Raw genomic sequence first — 12,656 nt, 5'->3', positions numbered from 1 at the left:
AATTCATCCCTGTTTGGAGCCATAGGAATGAATGGGGCTAAGCTAAATGCTAACACTTTCACGAGGCGCTGTACAAACATAGTAAAATATTGAAAAACGGTGGTGTTTTCCTTTAACCTTATGTCATTACAAATTTCTATTACTTTCTTAAAACACTAAAGGAGAATTGTAACTACAAGCTGTGATTATAAATCATATAAAGTGGCAAGAAAAAGCCAGCACTGTGAATGTTTAATGGGTGTTTTCAAAAAATGACAGAACAAACTAGAATTATTTGTGTGTGGTCAGCTTAAACACATTGTGTTTGTCTAGATGAGGACCAGATCACATTTTATGGCAAATCACTGTAGAAAACCAGTTTATTCCTAGGTGTTCACATACTTTTCTTGGCTCTGTAGATGCTTTTGTGCTACTTTTTAGTTCAGTTTAAAGCTCTTAAAACCTCTAGTACTCATTCATTATAATTGCATTAGAACGAGTGACCGATACATTCTTTAAATTTCCCCTTTGTGTTCCAAGCACACAAGTTTGAAATGACATAACGCTTTTCATTTTTAAGTGAACCGTCGCTTTAATGTGTAATGGGATCGAGAAGCATTTCACTGTAGCTGCCACTTCAATATCTGTGTTCATTCATTGCAACACATATACATTTATGCATTTGGCAGATGATTTCATCCAAATCGGTGTACAGTGCGTTCGAGCAATGTGTGTTCTTCTGGGTCAAACCCATGATTTTTTTTACATCGCTAAAGCAGTGTTCTACCAATTGAGCAACAAGAACACAGCACTTATGTACATGTTTTTGCTCCACAGGTCCTGGACAGTATCTATTTTAGCAGACGCTTCCATGTGCGTTGTGTTGCGCAGGCCAGAGATAAAGCCGGTCATTTGGGTACTCCCCTTAGAAGCAACATCGCTACCATTGGCACTGAGGGCTCAATATGCCACACCCCTGTTACCACAGGAACCGCCCGGGGCTTCCAGGCTCAGTCCTTCATTGCCACTTTGAAATACCTGGATGTGAAGCACAAAGAGCATCCAAACAGGTCAGAAAGACTTTTTGAAATTGTCAAAGCAAAGCCAGATCAATGTAGGCTAGCTAATTGTAAGTGAATAGAACAGAATAAAAATGTTTTAATGCAGGTTCAGGCCCAAAAAACAAATTGTCATTAAGTGTGTATTTGTTTTTCTTTGGTCAGGATCCATATCTCGGTGCAGATCCCTCATCAGGATGGAATGCTTCCCTTGGTGTCCACCATGCCTCTGCACAACCTACACTTCCTGCTTTCCGAGTCCATTTACCGTCAACAACATGTCTGTTCCAACCTGGTCACACTTAAAGACCTGCACGGTATCTCTGGTGAGAAAAGAATGACCCTTTACAGACCAGTGATTGAAAATGACAACAGTATGTTATTTGTGACCCATCTTTAAAAAACAAGCTTTGTGTTGTACTGTTTTCTGCATAAATACTTTAAAGAACATACTGTGAAAATGTTAAAACCTTGATATCTTCAATATGGACTGCCCAATTAGCTCACAATACAATTATGTGACTTTAGCCTGGATTTCAAAAAATAACAATAAAATTATTTTTAAAAATATTTGTTTAATTTCATTATACTTTTAGCCAGCTATTCTCGTAAAAACATGCAATCATTTCTGATTCATATTACCCCCAGAAACTGGTTTCCTGGATGATGCGTCTTACGACAGCATATCCCTGGGTCCCGGATATGACCGTCCGTACCAATTCAACCCCAATGTGCGAGAACCCAAAACCATTCAGCTATACAAGCATCTCAATCTGAAAAGCTGTATATGGACATTTGATGCGTATTATGACATGACAGAGCTGATCGATGTATGTGGAGGATCAGTTACTGCTGACTTTCAGGTTTGTTATTCACCTGCTTTTGTTGTTTTTGGCTGCCACATCATTTGCATCTCATTTCAGTATTTAAACTGACAAGATATGTATAAATATTCGGTAACAATTTATAATAAGGGTCAATGAATCATAATGAACTAATACCTAATTAATTCTTACTTAACTATGAACTGATAATGAGTTGAGGCTGTACAAATCATTAACAAATAACAGGATTAAGTGCAACATGACTCAGCACATGAATTCATTGTTATCTAATACATTAACTAACACGGACCCTTATTATAAAGAATAACCAAATAGGCTTATCTAGATTAAGTTTAGTTAAATGTATACTGCAAGTAAAACATATGTGACACTGTCTTTATGCAGGTCAGAGACTCGGCTCAGTCGTTCCTGACAGTGCAGGTGCCGCTCCATGTATCTTACATCTATGTCACTGCTCCTCGTGGATGGGCCTCTTTGGAGCACCACACAGAGATGGAGTTCTCCTTTTTCTATGACACGGTCTTATGGAGAACAGGTACGTATGTGGCTTAATTGACAAACCCAAATTCAAATTATTTATTTTAGTGAACATTACTTGATGTCGTCATCAAACTACTATGGGTCAAGACAACTCAAAAATGTCATTGTGCTTTTTTACAATGTTGCATTATTTCAAAGCAGCTTTGCATGACAAAGAAAATAATTTGATATTTAAAGGGACATTCCACTTCTTTAAAAAAAAAAATGCTCATTTTCCAGCTCCCCTAGAGTTAAACATTTGATTCTGACCATTTTGGAATCCATTCAGCCGATTTCCAGGTCTGGTGCTAGCACTTTTAGCATAGCTTAGCACAATCCATTGAATCTATTTAGACTATTAGCATTGCGCTAAAAATAACCAAAGAGTTTCAATATTTTTCCTATTTAAAACTTGACCCTTCTAGTTCGTGTACTAATGCTGCGTTCCAGGCAACCTGTAACCCGTAACTCACGACTTCAAAACCACGACTCACGACTCTGAACTGGGAGTACATCGATCTAGTACGAGTTCACGGGTGGGAAGTCATGGGTTTGACTGCCGTTCCAGTGCACTTTCACCGGTAGAAGGATGTAAAAACACGAGTTACAGGCTGCCTGGAACGCTTAAGGTTGTGAGTCGTGGTTTTGAAGTCGTAACTCACGGGTTTAAAAACCTGCCTGGAACGCAGCATAAGACCGACGGAAAATTTAAAGTTGCGATTTTCTAGGCAGATATGCCTAGGACTATACTCTCAGTGGCTAATCACACCAATTGCGCTTTAAACACTTGGAAACGCAAGGCGCGACGCACTGCCTTTTTTAAAAAAGAGCAGTGGTACGCAGCTTTTTCTATTGCTAAGCAACCATCGAGTCAGCTGTCTTGTCAATCAAATATTGAAGCGTGAGCGCTCTTTTGCTGTTAACTGTCATATTAGCAGAAACTTTAAAAAGAGGGCGCTTGCTCTGACCTTGTTTGAGGGTGAGAGGTGCACAAACACGCAGGAGTGAGTTAGTGAGTGGTGTCCGGTTCTTCAAAGCAACTGTAAACTTCCCTCAGCACAAGGTAAGGCCCGCCTCCCCCCTCATTTGATTGGACAATGGAAAGACTCGAATGACGTTGGGCGCTTCACCGCTCTCAGCGCTCCTTCAAAAGCGCTTGCTGCGGATAGCAGCAAAAACTGTTAGGCGCTCAGCGCGCATAAACAGCGCGCAAACGCTCCCTGCCCATAGAATATCATTCAAAAAAGGTGTCTGCGACTGCCATAAACGCTTTTGGTGTGATTGGCCTCTCAAATAATCAAGGACTTTGCTGCTGTACCACGGCTCCAGCAGGTGTAGTGAAATTAAGCAGTGCCCAAAAATAGTCCTCTGCCATTGAAAGTTATCTAGGGGACTATTTTTGGGCAGTGCGGAATATCACTACGCCTGCTGCAGTCATTTTACATCAGTAGAGTCACTGATTATTACCCCAGTTTGAGAGTATAGTCCTAGCCATATCTGCCTAGGAAATCACAAATTTTCATTTTCCATCTGTCTTAGTACACGATGTAACTACAGAAGAGTCAAGTTTTAAATAGGAAAAATATCCAAATTCTTTGGTTATTTTATAGCACGATGCTAATGGTCTAATCAGATTTAATGGATTGTGCTAAGCTATGTTAAAAGTGCTAGCGCCAGACCTGGTGATCAGCCGAATGGATTCCAAAACGGTAAAAATCAAATGTTTAACTCTAGGGGAGCTGGAAAATGAGCATATTTTCAAAAAAAAGTGGAGTGTCCCTTTAAATGATTAAATATTATAGAATATTATATATAGAGAATAGAATATATGGCATTATTACACATTTTATGGTCCTCATAAATAGATTATATTCTAATAAAACAGTATAGACTTTGTGATTATTTCATAGATGATGTTAACCAAATACAAATGCTTTTACTGCAGGGATTCAGACAGACAGCGTTCTTTCAGCTAGACTGCAGATCATTCGTATCTTCATCCGTGATGATGGGCGACTTGTGATCGAGTTCAAAACCCACGCCAAGTTCAGAGGTCTGGATTACAATATTTTTTCTTATTTCATTGTTTTGGTAACCTGATGTTTATTTATACTGAAGCCTTACTTTCCACGCATGAACACCTTGATTTTCGGCTTGTAAGCGTGTTACGACACATTCATCTCCCTCTAGGCCAATTTGTCCCTGAACATCACACGCTTCCTGGACAGAAGTCTCATTTGATGGCTCCAGATCACTTGGGAGGCATCGAATTTGACTTGCAGTTGGTGTGGAGTGCACAGTCCTTCGATTCCCCATATCAGCTATGGAGAGCAACAAGCTCCTACAGCAGGTATATAAGTCAAATAAAGTCTAAGGGGCCAGTCACACCAATAGCGTTTATGGCAGTTGCAGGCGCCTTTTTTGAATGATATTCTATGGGCAGGGCGGGTTTGCGCGCTGTTTATGCGCGCCGAGCGCCTTGCGGTTTTTTGCCGCCTGCCACGGACGCGTTTTTGAAGGAGCGCTGAGAGCGGAGAAGCGCCCGACGTCATTCGTGTCTTTCCATTGTCCAATCGAATGAGGGGAGAGGCGGGCCTTACGTTGTGGCGAGGGAAGTTTACAGTTGCTTTGAAGAACCGGACTCCACTCGCTCACTCTCTCCTGCGTGTTTGTGCACCTCTCATCCTCAAACAAGGTCAGAGCAAGCGTCCTCTTTTTAAAGTTTCTGCTGATATGACAGTTAACAGCAAAAGAGCGCTCACGCTTCAATATTTGATTGACAAGACAGCTGACTCGGTGGTTGCTTAGCAATATGAAAAGCCGCGTCGCACTGCTCTTTTTTTAAAAAAGGCAGTGCGTCGCGCCTTGCGTTTGCAAGCGTTTAAAGCGCTTTTGGTGTGACTGAAGCCTAATGCTATCACATTCAAGAAAGTGTATGTGACTTCATGCAACTGACATTGTGGTTTGTATTGTGCTGCAGGAAAGATTACTCTGGGGAGTACACAGTCTTTCTCATTCCCTGCACGGTGCAGCCAACCCAGGCATGGGTTGACTCAGGAGACAAGCCTCTCTCCTGCACAGCTCATGCTCCTGAGAAGTATGTCACCATGGTGCCTTTACATTGATAAGTCTCTAAAGACTTTAGTGTTAAAGATGTTTTGTTATGGCGAGCTCAGCTTAGTCGGTCTACAATTGCACTGTTTCAAAACCTAGTGAATGGCCTATTCACTTGTTAAAAGGATAGTTCACACCCAAATATCATCATTTACTCACCCTCATGTTGTTTTAAACTTGTATTGAGTTTCTTTATTCTGTTGAACACAAAAGAAGATATTTTGATAAATGATGGTAACAACATAGTTGACATCACCCATTGACTTCCATAGTAGGGAAATAAGGAACACAATTTCCAGGTCTAAACCTTTAATTACAATCTTAACAGGCATTTATGAGCGCTATTTATTCATACAACACATTTTAGCTATACTGTTATAAACTAGTGATGTACACTACATCCTGAGTAGGTGCACTTCTAACATATAGGCATTGTGCTTATGCAGCATACAAAGATACCTAATCTTAACCAAATCTAGTGCTGCACAGCACGCATTCTGTGAGATTTCAAAACCAGAGTGCATTGCGATAAGTCTAGTGTAAAAACAAATCCATGTTGGATACAAGCGAAATGCCTATGTAGCAGACAGACAGCGAGACAGCTCACTACATAGTTAATAACAGTGTCATTCACTTTTAGTGGACTTGTTATACAGGTTTTGTCAGATGCATGCTGTTCGTTCATGTCATCAAGAGTATTCTGCAACTTAAATGGGCTTTTAACTTGTCTCTCAATCGATAGATTCCTGCTGCCCATTGCGTTCCAGCAAACCAATCGTCCTGTTCCTGTAGTCTACTCGCTGAATACCGAGTTCCAGCTTTGTAATAATGAGAAAGTCTTTCTTATGGATCCTGCTACCGCAGAGATGTCTGTGGCTGAGATGGACTATAAAGGAGCTTTTTCTATGGGTAAAGCCAAAGCAAATTGTTAAAAAAAGTAGATTTTATGGCCAGGTACATTTATTCATTGTTTGATATTACACAGGTCAAACGCTCTATGGACGAGTAATGTGGAATCCAGATCAGAACTTGAATTCAGCCTATAAGCTGCAGCTGGAGAAGGTGTATCTGTGTACTGGGCGGGACGGATACGTGCCCTTCTTCGACCCAACGGGCACCCTGTACAATGAGGGCCCTCAGTACGGCTGCATTCAACCAAACAAGCACCTTAAACACAGGTTCCTGCTTCTGGTGGGTATCTGAACAAGTTCAGCTGGTCTGGATTAGTCCAACTGGTCTAACTAGACTTGATGCTTGGCATGGTCATGTTTTAGCTGATCGTTAGAAATGTCGTTGTGGGTGGAAATTTTTTAAGGAGTGTTTTGAAGATTAAGCATGTTTAGATCATTTAAACTGATGATTTACATCTGTTAGACAGCTACAGTCATTTTTTACAGAGTATCACGCAACATGACTTAACTTAAAATCAAATAAAAAATGTATTCATTATTGTATTGTATTTTTTACATTTAAAGGGATAGTTCACCCCAAAATGAAAATTCAAATCATGTTGTTACAAATAGTGATGCACCGAAATGAAAATTCTTGGCCGAAACCGAAAACCGAAAAAAGGAAACCAAGGCCGAAAAACCGAAACCGAAACACCGAAATAAATTATTATGCCAATTATTAGTACAATTGCATTTATGGCCATCACTGTGTACTAACTTTACTAGGGGTTTGTGACGGATAAAAAAACTCACAGTTCGGATCACATTACAGTTTTTGAGGCACAGATCAGATTATTTTTCGGATCAGCAAAAAGCAGGTGGGAAAAATCTACAACCCCAAAACAGAAAAAGTTGGGACACAGTAGAAATTGTGAGTTAAAAAAGAATGGAATAATTTACAAATCTCATAAACTTATATTTTATTCATAGTAGAATATAGATAACATATCAAATGTTGAAAGTAAGATATTTTGAAATGTCATGCCAAATATTGGCTCATTTTGGATTTCATGAGAGCTACACATTCCAAAAAAAGTTGGGACAGGTAGCAATACAGGTAAGAGGCCAGAAAAGTTAAATGTACATACAAGGAACAACTGGAGGAGGACCAATGTTTAGGAATAGGAATGTTGTCCTATTCTTGTCTAATACAGACTTCTAGTTGCTCAACTGTCTTAGGTCTTCTTTGTCGCATCTTCCTCTTTATGATGCACCAAATCTTTTCTATGGGTGAAAGATCTGGACTAGCAGGCTGGCCATTTCAGTACTCAGATCCTTCTTCTATGCAGTCTTGATGTTGTAATTGATGCAGTATGTGATCTGGCATTGTCATGTTGGAAAATGCAAGGTCTTCCCTGAAAGAGACGATGTCTGAATGGGATCATATGTATCTAGAACTTGGATAAACCTTTCAGCATTGATGGTGCCTTTCCAGATGTGTAAGCTGCCCATGCCACACACGCTCATGCAACCCCAAACCATCAGAGATGCAGGCTTCTGAAAAGAGCGCTAATAACAACTTGGGTTGTCATTTTCCTCTTTAGTCCGGATGAAATGGCATCCCAGTTGTTCAAAAAGAACTTCAAATTTGGATTCGTTGGACCACAGAACAGTTTTCCACTTTGCCAAAGTCCATTTTAAATGAGCCTTGCCAAGGGAAAACGCCCGTGTTTCTGGATCATGTTTAGATATGGCTTATTTTTTGACCTATAGAGTTTTAGCTGGCAACAGCGAATGACACGGTGGATTGTGTTCACTGACAATGTTTTCTGGAAGTATTCCAGAGCCCATGTTGTGATTTCCATTACAGTAGCATTCCTGTATGTGATGCAGTGCCGTCTAAGAGCCCGAAGATCACGGGCATCAAGTATGGTTTTCCGGTCCTGACCCTTACGCACAGAGATTGTTCCAGATTCTCTGAATCTTTGGATGATATTATGCACTGTAGATGATGATAACTTCAATCTCATTGCAATTTTTCTCTTAGAAACTCAGAAAACTATTTTTCGCTGCAGCATTGGGGGAATTAGTGATTCTCTGCCCATCTTGACCTCTTAGAGACACTGCCACTCTGAGAGGCTCTTTTTATACCCAATCATGTTGCCAATTGACCTAATAAGTTGCAAATTGGTCTTTCAACTGTTCCTTATATGTACATTTAAATTTTCTGGCCTCTTATTGCTACCTGTCCCAACTTTTTTTGGAATGTGTAGCTCTCATGAAATCCAAAATGAGCCAATATTTGGCATGAGATTTCAAAATATCTTACTTTCAACATTTGATATGTTATCTATATTCTACTGTGAATAAAATATAAGTTTATGAGATTTGTAAATTATTCCATTCCTTTTTTACTTGCAATTTCTACAGTGTCCCAACTTTTTCTGTTTTGGGGTTGTAATAAACAATAAAGAAATTGCAAACATTTATAAAAGAGAACAAAGTTGTACATTAATAAGGTCTGAAATTATCATTAGGTACAGAAATCAAATTAAATGAATCATAACACAATCAATTAAATATATAATTATTTTTTTAGAGCTATTTGTCTCTTTGTCATGGGTTGTTTGATTAACATTAATGACACAGACTTAAGTAGGTTAGTCTGACTGTAATCTATGCATACACTTAAGACATAAACAAATGTTTTTATTAGAAAAAGAATACTGTGGAGAGAATTTTATTTATATGTGCCCTGTCAATAACAGCGAGATTTTATGTTTGCTTGTTTTTTTTTAAACGCGTTTCTCTCGTATGTGCACTACCGAGGGCACTTAAACGCATGCACATACTGAGACCGAGGGTGAATCCTAAACAGCGCAACAGTCGCTCCACATAAAAACGTTACGTTGTGTTTCATTGCTTTATTCGCCAAATGTATGTTAATGGATTACAGTATGAGACACATTAGCGCGACTCTCTCTAAAGTTTACACATCAAGACATGCTTAATCTTTGCAGACGCGTGCAAACAGCTCGACCGTGAGTGAAACCTGCTTGAGCACGAAGGGGAGGGGTGGGAGACGACTGATCACCGTGAGTGAAACCCAAGCGCTAGCGCACAGATGGGAGGGGCGTGGTTGACATTCATTTTCGGTTTACATTTTCGGCTGGATTTTTTATTTCGGCCCGAAACCGATAATGCCATTTTCGGCCGAAATTTTCGGCGACCGAAATTTCGGTGCACCCCTAGTTACAAACCTGTATAAATGTCTTTGTTCTGCTGATCACAAAGGAAGATATTTGTAATCAAGCTGAAAACAAAAGCACCATTGACTTCCATAATAAGGAAAAATACTACTACTCAGTGGTGCTTAAAAATGGTTTGGTTACAAACAATTCTTAAAATTTTTTCCTTTGTGTTTATCAGAACAAAGAAATGTATACAGGTTTGTAACAACATAAGGGCGAGTAAATAATGATACAATTTAAGTTTTTGGGTGAACTATCCCTTTAAATGTAAAAAATACAGCAATAATTAATAAAACATTTACAATGTAACAATTTAAATTCAGGACCGGAAGCAGCCTGATGTTTGTGACCGCTACTTCCATGACGTTCCCTTCGAGGCCAACTTTGCATCTGATATTCCCGATCTCCAGTCCTTGTCGTTGACTCCAGGTGTGGATGGCTTTACAATGAAAGTTGATGCCCTTTATAAGGTCAGTAGCTGAAGGATTCACCCAAAAAGTCAACCTTCTCTTTGACACAAATTCCTGGCAATGTCAGTGCCAAAACTGTTCAAGAGCGAAATGCCTTGATCTGTTTGCTTAGGAAAAGATGCCAAGCTAACAGTCTGCCATGACTGTAGAGATCTTGGCTGAAGATCAAAAGCTCTTTGTTGTTTTTATAAAAAATCCTTCAGCTTATTTACTGCGTGGTTTTTGGATTTCTTTTCCTGTAGGTCGAGGCAGGGCACCAGTGGTACCTCCAGGTGATCTACGTTATTGGACCCGAGTCCATATCCGCACCCAGAATCAAACGGTCTGTGACCTATGAGCTGAAGCGAAGTCGCAGAGATCTGGTGGATCGTTCAGGTCGCCTGACTTTGGATGAATCCCTAATCTACGACAACGAAGGTGACCAGGTGAAAAATGGAACCAACATGAAGACCTTAAGGCTCGAGATGGAACCGTCGGGTACCTTCAACCCTCAGATGGGAGGATCCATTGGGGGTGGCGTGGCAGCGATGGTCCTACTTTTTCTGCTCCTTCTAGCTTTCTGTCTGGTGGTGAGGAAGTGCCGCAGGGTTGTGAAAAAGAGGCCTGCAAAGGCGGTGGAGGATTATCCTCTAAACACCAAGGTGGAAGTTTGTATCGAACGTCTGGAGAAGAATCTCAACAGCAAGCACTGCTCCGTAAGGAACGTCAACCTCCTCAACAAGAATCCTGAGACTTACAAGGTCAATGGAGTGAAGGTCAAACAAGTCAATCTGGAGGTCAAACTCCACAACAACCTGAACGACGGCACTGAAGTCTGACCTTCTTAATGGAGGATTTAATGAGGAAAAACAATTTAAAAGAAAGCATTTTCTATTAATATTTGTAATAATAATGTTGTTAATGTATTTTTGTATGACCATGAGTGAAAAAGGGAAAGTGTGCTTGCCAGCTATGCAGTGTAAATCATTTCACAACTGAGCTACCTCAATAAGAAACATAAAACAACAAATGAACAGCACATAATAGTGTCTTAAAAGCTTTTTTTCCATCTTAGTTTGAAATCGTTGTGTATGAATATCAATATACTACAGCTCGGTGGTAGCTCAGCCTCTTTGTTTCTCTTTATATGAATAGAGAGTTTGTATCACTGCGCCTGCTATTTTACCATGCCAGTAAAAATAAATAAAAGTATTAACGGAAGGATGAGTGCCAATGCTTGGTAAGCGGTGTAAATATATGTTTATTAAGTGCAATTACCTGATGACATGGTCATCCCTGTATTTCGATGCGCTGCGTCATTGTGAAATTTACTTTAGGCCTGATCACCGGTGTGCCATGCAGATATTTGTCAACAAGTGCGATTTATTTAATTCCAAATTCGAATAGACTGCCCAAAGTGATGCATTGGTTAGTTTATGTTAATACATGCTTGTAGTCGTCAACTGACGAAAGGGTTTTGATCAGTTGTACTGTATAGCCACTACTGATTACTATTTATAGATTTACTGCCAGTGTGGTCCCACCACTGAATTGCTGTAAAACACTGGACAACAAAATGTATTCTTTTTTCTTCTGAGTGATGTACTGATGTAACCGAACACTACCAAAAACCTTGACATGTTTTTTTTTTACTTCATAAGATTGCACATGCAGATTGTTTCACTATTTCAATATTATTCACATCATGTTATCTTGCATTATTTGTATTATTGTCTTGTATTAATGTCACATCTTGATTAAGTAAAGCACATTTGTTTTATTTTATTGGCTATATCAGTTTTACAGTTGTTCTGTAATCTTGTCGTATTAGGAAGTTGTTACTGTACATGGTGCTGATGTGATCACAGATCTTTGACCAGCATCCAGATATTTTACAGTGCTGGGTGTAGGGTTGAAAATGTTATGATTATAAATTCATAGTCAGTATTTCTATTTTTTTTCCTTTTATTTCTTTCTCTTAGTTACTCCCTCACTCACTTTGGATCTCGTTTTATCAATTACTGTGGAGTGCCTATTAAACAAAGGAACAATTTGATGACAAATGTTTTGGTGCTATCATATATGGTGACATAATTAACACAATGCCTGTATTTGTGCCTTTTTTAGCAATAAAACGAATAAATTAAGCTTTTTTTGTGTGGTGTATTGTGATCAGATTTAATATTTTTAATAAATGTTCATCTTTTCAGTGAAAAAATAAATTCGTTCAACATGTGATTGTTATGTGTTATAGTATAAAGCAGCATTGTAGTGGCATTAATAGTGACAACATCACTATGTTTATTGGATTTCAAATGAATGTTGTTATGCGTACCTATATATAGCTCACTTGGCACAACATTATGTTGACAATGCATGGGTGCGATCCCAGGAACACACAAAATATCAAGCAACAGGTAAATGCACTGTAAGTCGCTTTGGGGAGGTGTCTGGCAAAGAAACATAAAAAAATGAAATAAGCCTTCACATAGGTTTTTTACAGAATAAGAGTGCATGTTTTTCCAAGTAATACATTCTTAGAACTGCTCTA

At 39.2% G+C, this 12,656-nt stretch overlaps 1 protein-coding gene across 1 annotated transcript in view; it reads left to right on the top strand.

Annotated features, from left to right (window-relative positions):
* fras1 (Fraser extracellular matrix complex subunit 1) overlaps positions 1 to 12,252 on the top strand; it is a 148,403-nt gene extending 136,151 nt beyond the window's left edge. The window contains exons 64-74 of the mRNA XM_065267216.2: positions 817 to 1,049; positions 1,203 to 1,363; positions 1,686 to 1,900; positions 2,267 to 2,417; positions 4,347 to 4,454; positions 4,592 to 4,751; positions 5,382 to 5,498; positions 6,258 to 6,424; positions 6,501 to 6,706; positions 9,980 to 10,126; positions 10,369 to 12,252. Of these exons, the coding sequence (XP_065123288.2) occupies positions 817 to 1,049; positions 1,203 to 1,363; positions 1,686 to 1,900; positions 2,267 to 2,417; positions 4,347 to 4,454; positions 4,592 to 4,751; positions 5,382 to 5,498; positions 6,258 to 6,424; positions 6,501 to 6,706; positions 9,980 to 10,126; positions 10,369 to 10,944 (2,241 nt within the window). The 3' untranslated portion in view covers positions 10,945 to 12,252. The remainder of the gene's footprint in view (positions 1 to 816; positions 1,050 to 1,202; positions 1,364 to 1,685; positions 1,901 to 2,266; positions 2,418 to 4,346; positions 4,455 to 4,591; positions 4,752 to 5,381; positions 5,499 to 6,257; positions 6,425 to 6,500; positions 6,707 to 9,979; positions 10,127 to 10,368) is intronic.
* The last annotated feature ends 404 nt before the right edge of the window (positions 12,253 to 12,656 follow it).

The sequence above is a fragment of the Paramisgurnus dabryanus genome, chromosome 5 (genome assembly GCF_030506205.2).
Source record: "Paramisgurnus dabryanus chromosome 5, PD_genome_1.1, whole genome shotgun sequence".
In the NCBI taxonomy this organism is placed as follows: Eukaryota; Metazoa; Chordata; class Actinopteri; order Cypriniformes; family Cobitidae; genus Paramisgurnus; species Paramisgurnus dabryanus.
This window is presented reverse-complemented; position numbering and strand designations above follow the sequence as displayed.